The sequence below is a fragment of the Anser cygnoides genome, chromosome 7 (genome assembly GCF_040182565.1).
Source record: "Anser cygnoides isolate HZ-2024a breed goose chromosome 7, Taihu_goose_T2T_genome, whole genome shotgun sequence".
NCBI classification, from domain to species: Eukaryota; Metazoa; Chordata; class Aves; order Anseriformes; family Anatidae; genus Anser; species Anser cygnoides.
Window position 1 is genome coordinate 17,470,178 of NC_089879.1, and position 19,550 is coordinate 17,489,727.

Below are 19,550 nucleotides of genomic sequence, written 5' to 3' on the forward strand. Positions count from 1 at the left end.
AGCAGCTATTATATAGACTTCGTGTAAGTAAAATATTATTGTCCACAAGTTTATAATTAGCTGTAACTTTAACAAATGCTGAATTCAGTGGAAATATCAAAGTAAAGGAAGCCAAGATAATACCTCAATTGTATATAACTATATATTTTATCTAATACTAAACGTTCCAGTTCAACTTCAATTTTGGTGAAAAACAGCTGACCTAGGTTGCAAAAGAGAAATCTGTTATACAACCCGCTTGTCACAAGCATCTGTTGTTTTGCTTTTGCCAAAATCATGCCTCCTGTGTTGGATTTCAAATGCTGCACCTACACACACCATATTAAGTACATTTCAATCAGTTGAGTATTACTCAGCTAAAAAAAGTGAAAAAAAATATATTTTTCATAAACTGTTTTTTTCTCAGCTGGGGTGGGGGGGGGAGCATGCTGAAGTGGCTTTCCAGGTCTTAAGCACCATCTGCTTGGACTCTGATGTACGTAAGTGGTTTCATCCCCACAATTGCATGACTCCCACCACAAAGCTCCCAACTCCATCTACCCCACTGTTATAATTTGATTCAATTTTCTGAATCCTCTCACCTTTCCTCCTGCTAAGGGACATGCAGCAGAACATACCCCCTGGGTAGCAGCTACCCCTCAAGATTTTATTTCTCTTAAATTTACACCAAAGAAATATCAGGTACAAAGACATTAAAAGACAGATGTTTTTCCTAATTTATTAATATTTAAAAATATTCCAGTTATCTGTTATCCCTCCCCAATCCTTGTCTACTATCATTCAAGACACTACAGAAAACCCAGTGAACCTGGCCTATACCCAGATTTCACGTTTTCAATGCTAATTATCTATATAAAATAAATGCCTATCAGTGGAACTACAACATTAAATGAAACGTGGACAGGTATGCAGGATCTTTATAAGTGCATAGTGTAAAGTGAATAAAGAGACTGGAGAAAACGTGTTTTTGTAAAAATCAGCTTTCTCCACATGAATAGCTCTACTGAAATCAGCAGGTTTATCTTCAATCAGAAGAAAATTCCATCTTGAGCCAGTTTTATTTTAGTTTAGGTAGTGAGAAGACATTTCATTTTTTAAAATTTGCAGAAGCCGTTGCTAGGTTCCCCTTTTTCTTTAAAGATAATTTTCAGAGATTTTTTTTGCAGTTCAAATTTTCATACATTTTTAACCAGTTCAGTTTATCTTTGTGCCTGCCCTCAGTGAGAACACAAAACTATCTTACTCCTTTCATATTTAGATCTGAACTAACTGAATTCAGTTTTATGTGCGATGTTCAAATCTTGCGGTGGCTTTCCCTGTGAACAGGAACTAAACTCAGTTGGATTTGCTCAGGTGTGAAACTATCGCAACGTAAAGGAAACTATATTCCTGATGACTTCTGTGATTAACAAAAAGTATATCTAGCTTTCTGGGGTAAAATAACTGCTAGATAGTGAAAAGCGGTAGACATATCCTGATCCATAGCCCAAGAAGAATTCAAAGAAGGGCTTGCATTGCCTTTCATGAGTGATAGCTCCCAGTAATGTTTTGGTGGATTTGTTTTCTTGCTTTTCTCGCAGCTACTCCCCAAAAAGTATGCTGTAACAGTTTTGTGCCAGTTCTTGAATGAAAGTTACCCTGGCATCTTCTTTACAGCTATTCCACTAAAATTTGAATCCTCTGGCTGTGACACGTAACTCCTTCATCCAAAACCTGTGAATAAGAATTGTATTTAAGCAGGTGTTGAAAGAAAAAAGCATCACGCCATTTAAATGCTGTCATCAAAACTACCCTAATGCACCACATGCAAGCAAATTGATCTCTAGCAAATCCCCCATGAAGATGCTCCCTAATGCTCATCGTGGTGGTTTCAGCAACCGAACAATCACACAACTGAAGAACACTAGCAGCATCCTGGTGGCCAGTCCCCTTAACACACAAGTCACGCCTATGGCTAAGAGCCACAAGACACGTGCCACATGTACATCAGAGCTGAGAAGAAAGCTCTGGAACAGCTCACGGGCAGGACATGAGCACTCTCCTGCAGAACAAGACTGGCCTTGCTGCAGCCTGGCGCACGTCACTTGCAGCCATACTTGCTGATTCACTTCCGCAGCCAGCAGTGATCCTCGTTCTCCAGCAAATCCTGTGCAAGAAAAGCTCTAGCGGTCCCAAGACAGGAACTGTACTTGGAGTGCGTGAGAGCTGCACACCTGTGGATGTTCAGGGCTGTGACACCCAAGAACTGGCATTTCATACATATCACCAATCAGTCTTGATGCTGAAACAGCCTTTAATCATAAGTGACTTTTAATGTTCAATACGAAAGACTGCACAAAGAATAGACCCACAACCAGAAGAAAATAACATTCACCAAATTAATATTTAGGACATTGTAAGTTTGCAGAGCTACAGCTGGAAGCTTTGTATTGCTGCAGCAGAAAATCCCTTCCTAATTTATTACCTCCCTAGAAAGAGATCTAATTCCTAAGTGTTTCATTTCTCGCTGCTATCTTTTCTTCCAGATGATCAGCAAAGGGGAGATGATTTAGGTGGGACTGGAGGTGTCACAGTACGTGCACTATTCTCCAGTGGCATTGAAATACCCTGACAGTGTGAGTTCTAAAGACCAGGCTCTAGATTAGGTAAGCACTTTCAGAATAGCAAGTTTCAAATCAACAAAGGTCACTGGTAGACAATGTGTTTGTGCTCTGTACTGTTTAAAAATTATTTGAGGAAGAACAATGACAGATTTCATCCCCACAGACAGCATTTTATCATCCTTCTGTACAGCTTTATGTTTGTGACATATCTTTAGAAGCTTGGCACAAGGCAATAAAATCTATTTCCGTGCCACTAAGACGCCAGAACCCATTGTTACAAAGGTATTGCAATATACAGAGGTAGAACTTTCACAACAGGGAAGCTTAAATTATATGATATAATTAAATCATTTTACTTTGGTATAAACGAAGGGAATTAAGGGAAAACATCTTAATAAAAGACAAAAATCTGAAGAGTATAGAAACTTTGCTTCAGCTCTGTCTATTCTACATTAATAGCTTTTGATGAGTCTTCTGGATAGGGAAATTGCAGAAACGCTCACAGTGCAGGCAAAGAATACAAACTGGTTCTTCATCCTTCACCCTTTCCTTATCCCATTCTGCTGCTTACCATTACTCAAAATCATTTTCCAAAGTAGGGCAATATCTGTAAATTAATGTTTTTTTAATGCATCTGCCTTGGTGCTGTGGCCAGCCTGCATCAGACCAGTAACTGCTCAGACTCCTGAGCTGGTAGATTGGACTGGTAGAGCAGCTGGGGCTGGGACGTGCCCATGGGTCTGACAAGCACTTCTGTGCTCTGACTGGTGTCTGCAGGCAGAGAAAGAATGGCTTCCGCAGTGATTCAAGCAGTGTATTTCTGCCATTTGGCACAGATGGAAAGACTTCCAGAGCTTTCCTAATAGACATTAAATTTTCTTCTAAGCATATGTTTCATAGAAAGATCCAGATTTACTTTAATATCTTCTCTGCCACAAAAAATAACTTTAATAATGATTCAAGCAAAGGATAATGAATAAAAGTACAGCATCTGAATGATTAACGAGGTGATTATCTAGCATTCCAGCAAGATGCCTTTGACTACCATTATCTAATTTTAAACCATGCAGGTGCCATGATGGATCACTCGGCTTCATTTTCACCAGAACACTGGCTTTCCCAGGCTTGGCTCTGGCATTTTCTTTAACATCCAGTGAAGAAAAAGTTGATCATACTTATATTTAATATCACCTCTCCACTCTAAGAAAGGTGACAGCTACACTTTAATTTGATTTTGGTTCTGACTTTAACTTGGAAAATATGGTGAGAATTGAGAAGTCAGTCTAGCTTTTAAGAAACTCTAAAGGGGTTGCAACATTTCTGTTCCTAAAGGACCTTTCCACAGCAGGGATAAAAAAAAGTCAGTACTATTTAGTAAGATTTATTTTTGAGGAGCTTGATTTTACCACTAAAGTAGTTGACTTGCCCATTGACAGTTTCAGTACCACATCACTTGTGAGAGAACAACATGCTACCTGTGAATATTTATAGCTTTCTGTGAAAAAAATGTTTCCTTAACAGTTTTCTCCTTCTTGTATTCTTTTTTTCCCAGGACATCCAAGCTTTACTTACACAAATAATTGGAGAAGGAATTTCAGACTCACATTGTTTGAAAACTAATTTTAAAAGTGTTGTTATTCTTACGCTGGGACTTGCATGTCATCCAGTCAGCAGAAAGGTTATACTTGGAAAGCTATGAAAAGAACAACAACAAATCACCTAGCCTTTTCAAATGGCACTTTAAGGACTTGCCATTTTCTTACAGCACGAACCACATTCTCAGCTGCTACCGGCTGACAGTCTCAGCCGACATCACTGAAGCACTACTAGTTTAAATGCAGCACCCAGAGATGAAGCTCTCACTCATCTGAGAAATTGCTCTCTTGGTATCCTAGGCTTCTGGCAAAGTAGATAACTCCCAGGATTTTACTTCATCCCAAGCGTGAGCAGTCTGAGGACTAGCTGGTGCATACATCAATTCCTAATGGTGCATCAAGAATTTTACAGTTCTCACTAGAAGCCACATCAGATTAAAGGTATGGTTGTTTGCAGAAATGGGAAACCCAGAAGTGACGCTACCCATTAGCTAGGTAGCATCTTGACACAGATCAAGTTGTACTCACCTGACTTCACCTTTACGAAATATAAGCAGCACACGGATGACACTGAAGGGTTTGATACACAGACTTTGGAGATCACTAAGAGAAGGATTCATCTCAATTGGTGTTCTACGTCTATAATAAAGAGGTATCTACTTGTAGGTCAGTTGTCAGGGGAGATCTAGGCCAAACAATCAAATGGTGTCTAGAGCGATTTACTGAATGAAGCGAAGATACCTACTTCAGGATGAGAAACTCCCGAGACTCTGACTAGCTGAAGGGAAAAACAGTGATACAGGATAGAAACACGGGACAATATAATCCAGTTTTGCACACTTGTTGACATTTTTGCTGTTGGTAAAGCTGAATTAATCAGTTAGAAGTCATACTAGAAAAAATACAACAGGAAGTAATATTTACTACCTATGCAGAACTGGATTTGTCTTTTATTTGATGATCAGTCTGAAAAGTCTCTAATATTCCATGTAGATTCTGGGAAATAAAATAAAAGTCAAAGTGCAAAGAACTATCAGTTTTCTAAAGTAATTTAAATAAATGCATGTAATAACAGCAGAGGGAGTTTACTAATGACTGAATTAGTAATATAGTCACCAGAGGCATTATCATGGAAAATGTTCTTGGTACGCATTTGTTAACAGAGGCAGGCAGATATCTAACAGAGCTGGGGTTCAAGATAGCAAACCAGTAATTAGATATTTGTCTCTTATGTTTTGGATTAATAGCAGAATATTAGTGCTGTCAAGCTAAATTGTGCTAATAAATTGATAATGGTAATTAATAACCATATTTTCACTCTAAGCAAGCACATCATGTAGTCCATTACCCTGTGCTTCCAAGCTACGAATTACAGTAGCACCAGACTGATAATGTCTCCTTGGTGTGCTGCCAGCCTTCAGTCTAAAGCTTTTTAAGAGCTTAAAAGAGAGAACAGCTGTGCTATCATAACCCAAAAAGTCCTCCATTTCAACAGCTCCCACTATTAAGCCTTTTACACCCACAGCAATAGCTCAAAAGAAATATTCTGTGTAGCTAGGTGGGCCTCCAAAAAAAATATAGGCATTTCAGGAAATGCTCATTGTTGTCTCCTAGGCTCAGCTGTAGTATGGCTTCAGCAAAACAGTTTTTCCTCACCAGCATTGCATTCTGGCTTAGACTACAAGATTTCAGAGGCAGAAGACCCACTCTTGGCAAGGGATATCAGGTGTAGTAAGAAAGGAAAAGACATGGCATATTGCTCCAGAACCAAGGAAAAGTATTTTACAAACTATTCTTGAAGCAAACACTTAGCAAACAGGACGCACATTTGTATCAAACTGGAAAACACTCTTTCAGAAACAGTGGCCGATGTAACATCAAGGCAAAAGCACCAGCAAGAACATATAAAAACAGCTGAGCAGTGTGCAGTGGGTTCTTCTCCTTTTAACCACAAGTCTTTCCTTGATGTTTCCTTTTAGTGGTATATATATTTTTAAAATTCTTATGCATATTATAGTTCTATTAAACACAATATCAAACTGTTTTAATTTTGTAAAACAAGAGCAATGAATCATAGGTTGACAGAGTATACATGGACTTATATAGCCTGTGTATTCCTGCTCCATAAAAATCACTAATTTATAGGACAGGGCCAACTTCATTTTTTGTTAGCGTATAATATACCAGCGTTATCCCACTGCTTCAGATCTTTAGGTAAAACCACAAGATAAACATCAAAACAACACACCAGTCAAGGTGGTTGGGTGCTTGGTTGTTTTTTTTTTTTGGAGGTGGGAAGGGCAGAACCCCCCATCTTTTAGATACATGACGTCTTTCATAATTATCTCTTGACATTCACTCTTCCTTGTAATAGCCTTCGTATCAGCTCACATCATGGAAAACCAGTCTCCAGCCTTCAGATTGTCAGCAGTTCAGTAAAAAGTTTGAGCTCTGAATAAACCAAACGTCTGAACTTCCTCCAGTTTCAGCTGTTGTACTATACTGTGATGACAGTGTTATCCATGTTACATTTTTCTTTGGAAAAAACAGACTATTTCTATTCTTCAATTAAGTAAAATTAACTCTGCCAAGTCAGTTTGTTGTATGTTTCATTTATTTGCCATTTATGTTTTCTGGAATTTTAACTGGAACCTTGTATATCAGACCTTTTGTTCTAGTAAAGAAGTTTTAAAAATTGTATTACAAATATGGTTTTGAAATTATCTACTGTAAGCATAAAATAATCTATTTAAGAAATCAGTCTTCCAGTTAAAACTTGTTTGTCAAATAATTATAATTTTAGCTTCCTTTTTGAAAAGCTCTGCAACCACATTTTGTTAATGAAACCTTCACGTTTGTTATGTTAAAATTCCTCGTATTTCACAAAAAAAAGATACCACCCCTCTAAGTTTTCTCAGCGATCTGTACAACGTATTTCCTCCCCCATATAGAGAATCGGGAGTTTGTGTTGCAGTACTGGGTTTTACACTAACATCCTTCTGCTGCTGTCCTCATGTTGTGCCTGCTGCTTCTTGAATAAAAATGCTCTCACACACCAACTGATACAAATAGTCTGTGTGGACTTTTTATTGGCTGATGTCCGGCATCATTTTAGCTCTTCGTCCCCCCTTTTTATTCTTGAACTCTCCTCAAATGATGAAATACATACTTTTTCATAGCATGGTGGTCATCTCCACCACACTGTCTCTTTGGCATCTTTCACAGTCTCAATATATATTTCTTAAGTTAAAACAAACACTTGATTTTTCTAGAAACATCCAATGATTTTCTTTCCAAAATAAATTGTAAAAGTCAATTTAAGAAGGAAACTTTTTTATTCTATAGCACTTGTTTAAGTTTTTGACTTGCAGTGTAGGCCTGTGTGTTGCTACAACAAGGAATAAATTTTCTTCTTTAAATGAATAGAAGAATGACCAGCTGTAAATTCTTTTGGAAAAAAATGTTCTTTTTTCGGTAATCTAACGAGGCCCTCTGTTAAGCAGTAGTAGAAATCAATTATTTCTGTGATTTCCTTCACTATTAGTGGGCAAACTGATTTATTTTGAACCGACTTAAATAATGGAAAAGGCAAAGCTGAAGCTCAGCCTTACACAAGACTTCAATTTTTGATCAGCTGAAAGTCTGGAGCAGTAGAGGTATTTTAGCAGACCTCATGCTGAGCTCAACAAGGGGCATTGCCAATGCATGGGTCAGTCCACTAACTGTGGAATGAAGAATGAAGGTAGGAAACATACATCTGAAAAACAAAAACTTCTTCACTTTTTTGGAGAGGAAAACTTACAGTAAGCATGATAACTTTCACATAATTGAAAAAAGAAGCATCCTCAAAGACAGATAAAAAATTTGAAATAGATAGGGCTATGAGAAAAAATACACACTTAGAAAAATTGTTATGTAGTTATCTCTCTTATCAAAAGTATGACAAAGTCTGAGTAGAATGTTTGTCAAAGCAAGGAAGGAATATACAGGATGCAAAGAACAAACCAACTGCTATGCAGCGATGGAAGCACTACCAAGAACAACAAACCACAAAGATTTCCTGAACTCCACTGTGAAAAAACAAAGCACTGGAGAACTCCAGATGAATGACTCAGACCAGCTTGTGAAAAGACCTGCAGGGAGTGAGAGACAAAAGATGGTAGAAACATGAAACACCTTTGTTCAGGCAAATGAACTGGGGGCAACACCACATTCTAGGATTTCTTCATGAAGAAATTGAGAAATCTGTCTCTTCATGGCTCTTCAGCCACCATTTCTTATCTTTTATACCATTCAGAGCTTGGCTTGCCCTGAACAGAACCAGGTAATTGAGAAGACCAGTCTACCTGCCTGTAGCCAATGTTTATTACCACATTAAACACGATTTTATTCTCTTGAGCCAGTAGAAAAAATATTGAAAATGGATAGCTCAGACAAGTAGGTTAAGTACAGCTATTTAATATTGTATATTTAGAACAAATTAGGTTGATGAATCATCACCATTCTTTATACCATCCACTTTCCTGAAAACAAAACGCACCAATAAAACATTCATTAAAACACAGTAATATTTCCCTCCAAATGTGATAAGCTTAAGGAAACCTGCCTTAAGTGATCTCAAACAGGCAACTCCATTTCACGTTGCACAAATGTGAGTAAGAATGCAGAAAGTGGACAAGGAGCTCGGTGTAATAGTATATAGCGATTACAGGTGGCCAGACCTTAATCCGAATGCAACATCGACGTTTGGTGGACTAATAAGCTAAGGCACATGATGTGCCTTATGCTCACTGGAGCCACAGAGGGTCTTACAAGTCACAATGCACTTCATTATGGTGCTTCCACATCCCTAGGTTAGATGCCAAGATCCCTCCTGCAGCCATAGTCCTCAGCACCCATGAATGGGATTTACATGATCCAGCATACCAAGCTGAGAGCCACACACAGCTAACAGTCAGCTCAGCCTGGTCCTTCGGAAGTAGTTACGTACTTAACTCCTGGACAGGTGATACTGGTTTCTACTTGAGATTCTTGGTCATACACCCTCTCCTACGGCTTGCTGCCCAGGCTCTATTTCCTTCTCATGACCCTCTCCCTCTGCCATTTCCCACCCCAAAACAACTAAATAGGGGAAGTAACATCCCCTTACTTTAAGTATTAAATGCATCTAGGAAATGTGAGATCTGAAAATTTCACAGCTGTTTTCAGACTCTGCAGAGAATCTTTCCTTTTAAAGGCCTAAAGACAAAAGATAAATGAGTCAATATCAGTCTCCCCCTGCCCTCATTGAATCCCACTGTAAAGTAGTTGAGTAGTCACTCGAAACAGGAGAGGTTCATCACGAAAGACAAGAGTGGTTCTGGTGCCCCTGAGAACCCCCTGAAAATGCATTCTTTCAGGGTGTTTGGGGGAAAGTTGCTGCTCGTGATCAGGCCCTTGCTCTGACCCATCAGGGCAGCTGCCCCACGAGCCAGACTTGGAGGCAAACCAAAGCACCCTTGGATAAGACTACAAGAGCTGGTGCCTTGCAGAGACCTGGGCAGCAGTGGGTGGCTGAGGGGAGACAGGGAGGGAGCCACACTTAATGTAACCTAAAATGCTGATTAAATCACAGCTGCAGCCACACGAGGATTTAGAACAGAAACGTGTGTAAAAGCCGATGTCTGAATGCCTGCACCTAAGCACCCGCTACTTTGTGTCTGTAGCCACAGATGTCTCTCCAAAGGATACCTACTGTAACCGTGGGGGATCTTTAAAGAAGTCACCGTAACGGAGAGGTGACAGGAACAAAGCCTAAAGCAGGCGTCCCTCTCCCAGAGAGCCTTCATTACAGTAACAAGTACCTCCCCGCACGAATTAAGCCACGTTTTAGCCGTTCGCTCTGCCAGCCGGTGCCGGGCCGTGCCGCTGGGCGTCCCCCTCGGGCCGCAGGAGCTGTCCCGGGGCTGCGGGCACCGCCGGGACGGGGCCGGGCTCCGCCCGCAGCTCTGCCTGCTCCGGGACGGCCGCGGTGCTGTCGCGGCGCGACATATCGCCACGCCGACACACACGGGGATGCGCGGGTCTGTGTGCGCTCAGTAGCGATCCTTCCACGAGCTTGCAGCCTGAAGCTGTCTTGCAAGTGCCCTGGGCGGGGAGCAACCCCGGCGTGCGGCGCCGAGCTCTTTGCCGACAGCGGGAAGCTGCTGGCGGCCTGCGGGCTCGTCTCGATGTTAGGGGGAGGGCCGGAATGGGAAATGGGAGTTTGGAGCGAAGGGTACATCACCCAGGAACCTAAGCACGTGGGGACTTTAAGAGCTTAATTCCAGCCAGAGGTTGCTAAAAGTGGTGGCCCATCTTGCATCCCTAACCGTGCGGTAACACCAAGCTCTAGGCAGAGACGTTATCTTCAGCCTCCTGGCATGCCCCCACTAGAATCCTGCCTCCACATTAAAGAAAAAGCAACCATCCCAAGGTTACTCACACCGATATTTTCCTGCGGAAGTGAGAACCCTTTTCTCTTTACCCCGATTCTAACCCCATGAACTCCAAAGGAAAAAAAAAAAGTCCCTTTCCGGAGCGAGGCTGCCGGCAGAGCCACCGGTGCCGGGCAGGTTCCCCCGCTCCCCCCGGGCCGGTTCCGTGTGCGGCTTCCCCGAACAAGGCGGGGGGATGCCAGGGACCCCCCCCTCCCTCTCTCCCTCCGGTGCCGTCGGGGCACGGAGCGCCCCGCGGGCGGCGGCCGGGGTGAGGAACACCCAGCGTTGTGCCCCACACCGGGGAGGGGCGTCGCTGGGGGCAGCCCCCGGCCGTTGATAAGCCCCGGGCCGGCCCCGCCGCCGCACACGCCGGGGCCGGGCACCTGCAGGCAGCCGGCCGCGCACCGTGAGTTGCGGCGGGGGGGCGGAGGGGGGCAGCGGGGAAACCCGGGGAGGGAGGGAGGAAGGGAGGGGGGCAGCGGGGCGGGGGCCGAAGGGCAGCGGCGGATCGTGCGGAGCTGGCTTTGCCTTCCCACAGGCACCGGAGGAGGCTCCCGCGGCGCCGAGGAGATGCGGCAGCCCCTGGCGCTGCTGGCCCCGCTGGCCCTGCTGGCCGCGCTGGGGGCGGCGGGCGGCGGGCCGGGCGAGGCGGCGCAGACGGGGCGCTTCTCCACGCCGGAGCGGCACCGCTGCCAGTGGGAGCTGCGCTGGGCGGCGGGGGCCAGCGAGCTGCGGCTGAGCTGCCGGCCGCCGGCGGGCGGCGGGGCGGCGCGGAGCTGCGTGTACCGGGGGGAGCCCCGCCGCTGCCCCGCCTACGGCGCCCGCAGCCGCCGCTACTGGCGGCAGGTCCTGGCCCACCTGCGCCGCCGCCGCCGGCCCTGCGCCGAGGGCGCCCCGCTCGGCCCCCGCCTCTGCGGCCCCGGCCGGGCGCCCCCCGAGGCCCAGCTGCGGCTGCTGCAGCCCGGCCCCGGCCCCACGCCGCCGGCCCCGGCCTCCGCCGAGCCCCCCGAGCGCCTGGCGGAGACCTACTGCGCCCAGCGGTGGCACTCGCTCTGCAGCTTCTTCGTCGGCTTCTGGCAGGGCTGAGCCGCCACCTGCCCGCCTCTCCCCCTTTGGCTTTTTTTTCCCCTCCCCCAATAAAGCGCTGACTTTTTTGTACCACTCTCGAAGCTCGCCTCTTTTCTCCCCGGAGCCCTGCAGCGCCTGCTGGTGCTGAGGGGCACCCACCAGCCGAGCGCCTGAGGAGATGAGGGCAGCCAGGGACAGTCCGTGTGGCTTAGGACATCAACATTTCCCGAATTAAATTGCCACTAGAACAGCTGCTCCCTCCCCACAGAACAATTTCTGTAACGGGTTAAAGTTGCACTGAAATTTACCAACTAGAAGACCAGACATTTACATCAAAATGAAGCGCAAAGACTAAAGTAAGTAGTCCTAGGAAAGCTTCCTCACTTAAATTTCACAAGTTAGACTGATCCTGTTTCCACGGAGTAGATGAAGGCAAAGATCAAATGTGAATGTGAATGGTTAGGTGAGGAAACAGCTCTGAAGAGACTGAGAAGCAGATGAGTTTCACACAAACTGTCTTGAAAATGATATTGAATGATATTTTACCTAGCTAACGAGCTATGGCCAAAGCAACATTCCCACGTAGAGGGAAGTGCTGTTCTCACATTGATTCTGCATTATACAGCATTCTGAAATAGGGATTGCTTTGAAATAGGTTTTGGACACAGAGTGCATCAGCAGGCTGAGCACAAAGGATCAATATCCCAGCAGCAGCTGAGCACTTGTGGTCTGCTCACCCATGATCAAACACCAAGTCCCTAGCAGGTACACAAACACAAGCTGTGGATGAAGCACACCGTGCAGTGTCAAAAATAAAACCCAGTCCCTTTCAAACAGTGCTCAAAGGAGCAGTCACCTCAAGAAGCACCTCCCAACCTGGAGTATCTCCTAGGACAGCAGTTTGGTTAGAAGCAGCAGCCAACAGTATTTTTTACAAGGCTAGCAGTCACTGTGACCAGCTCTCTGCCTCAGGAAAACACACCTTTGTCAAAACTCTTAACATTACAAATGAACAAGTGTTTAGGCATGTAATACATATTTCTATGGCAACATTATTTACCATGCTGGATTACAGAGTTTTTGGATTACAGAGTTTTACTTTTTCATACAGACAAAACGATGACAGTGCGTTGCAAAAGTTTGACATTCACTGCTAAGTTGATGGCAACTTTTGCTAGGACAGAGTTATTCCAGGTGAGCACAGCAATCTACAGACATACGAGCCAAAGCAGAATTTTAACAAATTTAAATGGAACTTAATCCTGACAAGAGAAACAGTTTCTGACTTATGGCCTTCACAATTTAGGTGCTCAAAAGCTGGGAAGATAACAAGTAACACTTCCCTTGATGTAAATTCACAACACAAGCATTCAGTTAGACTTGAGACTGATGAAATACTGCCTAGAGACATTTAATATTGGTTTTGAAATTGTATTTTACAGTCTGTATTACAGAATGTTCAAAAAAGGTTATTCAATGAGAGCTACTTTTTACTTGTCCTAAACATGGCCACTTCATATTACATCTAAACACACCCAAGCTACAACTTACCATGCTTGAAGAAAGCCGCATGGAAACAGTAGGATGCTAAGAAAAGGACCAAAACAGAACTCCTCCTCGTGTAGTAGCTCTGTAAGCACACGTGCCTCAGCAGTCTATCCTTTAGCCCTTCTTTTGCACCATTAATCTCCATGTTTAACAGAGCAGCAGTATTAGTGTTGAATCCCAAGCTTGCAGCCCCTAGACCTGCTTCAAATACCGAGTGCAACAGATCCACCTGAGTGTGGTCACAGCACTGGTGAACACTTTAGGAGAGCAGCCACCAGCAAACCCTGCTCTGCAAACCATCCCTCAGACTGTCCCCCCAGGCATTTAGGCATCTGTGGTCCTACACAGCCCAAAGTGCCTGCCCGTGACTGGGATCACTTGCAGGCTATGTGGCTTCAGGGATGGCCATGAGGAGGCCATAAAGAGGCAGAAAGGATCTGTCCAGTTGCTTTCACAAGAGGACCAGGCAGTTGTACACAGCTCTTAGTGCTGAGGCATTCTCCTTTACAGAAAGTAGCTTGAATGCTCAGCAGTATTATGCAACAGGTTGACTGTCAATGCATGACATGCACAAAGTTTTATTTTTTTAAATTACAACTCACTTTTCCTTCATGTGCATAACGCACAAACAGCCATATAACAGGCTGTTGGCCATAGCATCACATGGTATCTTTTAATCACACACAGCTTTGTTTTACCTCCATGGCATTGGCACAGCAGTTTTGTGCAGTGCCTTTAGTTTGCCTTGGGTTTAGCCTTGGGTTTCATTCTGTCAGATGCAAAGGTGGAACACCATGACAACTGATCTAATTATCCACATTGCACTACTTTTACAAAAACCCAGTCAGGAATTCTGAACAAATAACACTGTTTTACCCTAGAGAAAGGAGAAAGAAGAGGATCCCTCTCTCAGAGTTTTACCACATTATTCCCCCTACTCTGCAAAAGAGCACAAAGTCTTTCCTGCAGCCTCACAGAATAATGAGATTTTAACAACTCAGGAGACCATATTCATTGCATCTACTATGGTTAATAACATCAATGCCCAGAGTTGAATGGCAACAAATACTGAGCTTTTGTACTTTGGGTATTAGAGACACTAAAGGCTAGAAAACTAGTCTGAGCCTCACATTTGTTTTTAAGGGGGAAACCATGGCTCTTCACCTCCTAGCACAGTGTTTTCACCCTCTCCCATGGTAAGGTGACAGGTGACACCATCAGTTAATTCAAGGAAACACAGGAAGAAACTGTAGCCAAGATCTTAATCTCCAAGTGATTCTGTTCCTTTCCAGCCCTGGGACAGCTTCATCACATGCTTGTCACACACAAACACACACCCCCAATCTAATTCAGACACCCAAATCTATCCAGGCTTCCACTCTGCAGCCAGCCTTACCTCTGCTCTCCTATTGCAGCTGTAGGAGTCTATCACCAATCCTCCAATTCATTCCCTGCTTGGGTGGCTCCTCCCATCATCTCATCCTTCCCTCTTCAGCACTCCATAGCTGCCCAGTACCTGCAGCAAGAAGAATCAGCCTGATCAGGCTACAGGGAGCAAACCCTGACCACTTGCCCTACAGGCTTTATAAGCTCTCCCCCCGCAGAGGCAGGTGGTTCCAGGCATCATTAACGAGAGGGCACCTTCCCCACATGCAGCTGCTGGTTGTGTTATCATTACAAGGGTGTTGCCAGCTGAATCTATCAGGATAATAGATCTGTCTGTCAAGGAACAGAATGAGCTATCTTTAAAAATAATGAATCATTTGAGTTTTTAGCTTCTGGATTTTGAATTTTGGGGGCTCTAACTCTTCGCAAGCTTTCAGGGATTAAAAAAAAAAAATCAGCTTTGTCCCATATTGTACACAATCAAAATTGTTTTCTTTCCTTTGGCTGCTCTGTAGAGGTGGCAAACAGTTTGAATTCACAGTTCATCATCCATTCATGAGACCATAAAAACAAATATCCCCATGTCTAGAATTTCCAACCAGATTTAAAGAGCTGACAATACTGCTGCTTGATTTTCCTTTGGAGAAAAATCATGATGCTGAATCTGGGCATATTTTTAGCGCAGCTGGCTTTACTTATGATTTTTACACATACAAAACCCTTGAGCTTATTAAATAGCAAACTAACAATATTTCTTTCACCACTTTCTTATTTTGAAGGGACAACTACAAGATGTTACTCTAGCAGACAGTAAGCTGTCTTCCTGTTTGCAACAATCCCTCCCATAAAGTGACATCGCAAGATCAGGAAATGAAATTAATCTTTCTTCAATAACTGAATAGAGCTGAACTAAGAACAGGAATCTGCGAATGTTCTGCATAGTGGTGATATTCACAGCAACAGCTACTTTAGGGCTCAAGGTGGTTGTTGATTGTTTTAAAACATTTCCATTTCTGTAAGTTAGTTTGACACCTGTGAGTTAAGTCTAGACTGAGGTGGGAGAACAGTCCAATATCCACAAAAGCAAAGGTGGCAAATGTGCTCTGCCCTATGGACAACACTAGCTCTTGTTTTGAAGTACCATCCATCCATTTGTCCTTGGTTTATAAAGGAAAACTGAAATAAGCCAATGCATGACAATATACTGCAATATATAGTGTACATATTGCAAATATAAGATGCTACACTGTCCTTAATGTTATTGAGCTGTCAGATGCATATTTCAAATACTTACAATTTTGACTTGACAGGCACTGGCTTCTGTGTATCCCTAGTGTACCAGTTACTGCAGTGTGGCGACTGGACCCTCTTGCCCACATCTGCCTTGCCAACATTGACTCTGCAAGTTACTTTTCTTTGTCTCCTTCTCATTTGCCACACTTAGGACCTGCAGAAACTGTCCAGAGCTTTGTTGAGGCTCCTGCCCACTTCTTCCCAAACCATTTCAAAGACGCCAAGCCAGATGAGGAGTGCTGACAGGCTGCGAGGTTGTGGTGCCTCAGTATCAGCAAGCAAAGGACAAGGCTATGGCGGTGGCACTGTGTGGCTGCCACCACCAGCATGGTGCTGAGGGAAGCAGTCTGTGAAGGTCACTTGGAAAAAACCCTTGAAGTGGCTGAGCCACAGAGTGCTTCATCCAGAAGCTTTGGTGGCCATGAAAGCTCGGATAAAGCTGGGGGCTGCCGGCGGCCATTGCCTGGAGACGTGGTGCCTGCCTCCAGGCAGCAGCCAGCCCTGTGGCGGCTGCTCCCATGAGGGCCCTGGGTTGTAGGCCCCAAATTTTGGTCAGCTTGCTCCTTTGTTCTGGTACACAGCTACCACAGCTGGAATTACCCTTTCCATGTTTCCATGTTGGGCACTTTGGTGTGGAAAATGCCTAATTTTCAGAAAAGAGCAGGAGGATGGAGCAGAGAGGTGTACCCGAGGAGCAAGATGATGTTATTTACATGTGTGACCATGCAAAAGTGTACCTAGCAGCTAGTGCCTCAGGAGCACAGCATTTGCTGTGGCAGCTATGTCTGCAGCCAAGAGGATGCCTGAAAAAAAACACCACATTAATTCACACTGTGGCTCTCACCAGAGAGTGGTGTTGCAGGCCACTGCCACACTGCTCGGCACCCACAACACTTTGACTTAAAATATGCTCATGGCAACTCAGTAAGGCCACAAAGGTCCTTCCCACAAGGTAGCTTAACGCTGTATGCTCCAGTGTCCATAGGCCTGGCAGGCCTGGCACGACCAGCATGGCAGGCAGGCACAGCAGGGCCCAGCCCCGCCTTCGGCACCCCCTCAGCGCTGCCTGTGGCCTCCAGCACTAGAGGCCCTGATCGCTCTGTGTGGAGATGTGTCTGCCTTCCTCATCCACACCCTGGTTAAACCGAGGCCTCAGCTAGGCTGGAGACGTCTTAGTTATTGCGGTTATTTGTGAGAAACTGGGTTTTGGAAAAGGAGATGAGGCCAGTGTTTTGGGCTAAGGTGACGCATCAAATGACTTGGCATTGACATTTTCTACCTGGGGTTAAGACCAACCTATCCTGGGGGGATCCTGCAGAAGGAAGCTGTGTTTTTGAAGATTTGTGGCGCAATTTAAATGTAATCGTTGACAAAGAAGAATAAGACAGAGTACCAAAACAAACAAACAAAACAAACAAACCAACCATTCAAGTGCAAGCAAGTTTGATAAGAGAATCTTAAATCTTTGGGAATTTTCTTTAAGTGATTCCAGCGTATTCTAGGCACTCCCTTGTGCTGTGAGCCCTTTTCTGAAACCCAATGTAAAACAAAGCAGGCAAGAGAATGGCAGGTTTTGTGGTTTTGCCAAACACCAGACCCTCTCCTTTGTAATAATTTGGATTTTTAAGAATTCTGAGCTCAGTTCATAAACACGGTTACATGAAAGAGGCTTTTAACCATACAGTATTTCAGAGCTTAGATTAACTCTCCCAGCCCTCACACTCTTTCCTTAAGTGGGAGAGCTCTTTCTAAGTACAATCATGTATAAGATATTGACGGGTTTAGAAACAATTCTGAGTTTTAGGGCTTAACCTCGCTTGGTATGTGCCTTGCTTTGTGCAGTGCGTACAGTCTGCGTTGGCCGCTGTGAAGGCAAATATTTTGCCCAGTGTTTTTCAAGCATTCAGAAGGTTAATGATGCACGTTTCCCCAAGGGGGGTGAGGGCGTGAGAGGGGCGGCAAGCGGCAGCCCCGACTCAGCCCACATTCCCGTTGTGAATAGCAGCGCGGCCTGACCGCCGTGGTGTGATTTCACCCGTCGGCTCCAGCCTTCCCACGGGAGAGCCCCCCGCGCCTCCCCCCGGCTCCCGCACAGCCCAGCTGCAGGGAAGAGTGCCGAGAGACGGCCCGTGTGGTCTCAGAGCACCAGGGAAATGTGCAGATCTTTCTTTGACAGCAAGAATATGAGACATGATATATGTATGTGTTTCAGAGCTCTGTCCTTGCTGCTGGCCCTTGCACTCTGGATGGGTGCATGCGTTTCATGACTGCTCGCTGCCAGCGTGTGCGTGCTGGATAGAGAGCTCTGCTGCTTGCTGTGTTGGTACCAGAGGTGCACAGGACCATCGCCACATGAGTGACTGTCTTATAATTTACTCTAGGAAAACCGATAAAAATAAGCGTGTAAAATTATTGAATATATAGAGCTAGCCTGTTCAGTTTTGCTTTGTGTCATGCAGAAGTGTTTTGTTATGAATGAAACGCAGTCAATAGTTCTAACTTTATTTCCATTTTACACCCACCGCGGAGCTATTGGATCAGCTGGAGAAGTATTATATTCGTCTCTCAGAGAAAATGTTATTCGTTGTGAAGTAAATCTTCTTAGTATTAATTCAGACTCTAACATAACATTATTTTCTATTTAAACTGTCATAAAATGAGAAAATGTTTGATGAAAGGATCATGGTGAACATAGAATTTCATCATTTCTCCTTAAACATTCACAAAGTACTGAAGATAAAATAACTATTTATCAAAGGGAATACAGTATCTCTTTAACAAAGAAAATACATAGAACAGATTTTTTTTTTTCAATTAAAGAGATCCAAGCCCTAGAATGTAAAATTGATCTACTTCAGCACACACAATGAATTGAATAAACACCAAAAAAGTTGTATAGGATCTTTTCTGCAAATCGTATCTAGAGACACTCTTTAGTCTGAGTGGACCTACTGGATTGAGCAGATTCTGTTGCATGAGCAAGTGAAGGTCTCAGGTCCCAAAATGTCTATAGGGTTAGAATTGTTGGTTGAGAAAGAGCAAAAAATACTATTTTTTTTTTTAAGATTGCACATGGAATTAGAAAATAAATGAGACATCATCCTCTGAAGTAGTTTAATGAAAAGCAGGGGAAGAAAACATAGTGGCTGACTTTTTTAAAGCTGTGCTTCTTTTCAACTGAAAAAGTATTTTATGCTTCCCAAAGTCACCACCCTTAGCAGCAGCATGATTTTCACAGGAATAAGAACAGAAACAGGAATTAATACAGCCTAAAGTTCTTGTATTTTCTTCTTTAAAAAAAAAAAAAAATAATTTTAAGAGCAAAACCTCCCAAAAGTATGAATAAATTTATCACTAGTATTCTTTTGATGGGAAAAAGGTAACAAGACAGCCACACAAGAGCGTATTATTTCATGTTAGTAGAGACAAGATGTTGAGGATTTTGAGCTGATCTTTTGTCTCTGCTCAAAGACAAATGGTATAAAATTTATATGCATGCTTCTATCCTGACAGCAAAGGGCTTCGACAGGACTCTCACTGAGAGCTAATGGCTGTTAGGGATTCTGCTCTCTAAAGTACCCTGGCATGAAATGGTCTCT

General features: G+C 43.9%; 1 protein-coding gene across 1 annotated transcript; it reads left to right on the forward strand.

Moving 5' to 3' along the window:
- Nucleotides 1-10,430: 10,430 nt before the first annotated feature.
- Nucleotides 10,431-11,795, forward strand: FGFBP3 (fibroblast growth factor binding protein 3). Its single transcript, XM_067000670.1, has 2 exons — nt 10,431-11,062; nt 11,195-11,795. Exon 2 carries the CDS (start codon nt 11,227-11,229, stop codon nt 11,740-11,742), a length of 516 nt encoding a protein of 171 aa, XP_066856771.1. The 5' UTR covers nt 10,431-11,062; nt 11,195-11,226; the 3' UTR covers nt 11,743-11,795.
- The last annotated feature ends 7,755 nt before the right edge of the window (nt 11,796-19,550 follow it).

Excerpts from the sequence above, each read along its gene's own strand:
- FGFBP3 (XM_067000670.1), top strand. The coding sequence starts at position 11,227 with ATGCGGCAGCCCCTGGCGCTGCTGGCCCCGCTGGCCCTGCTGGCCGCG.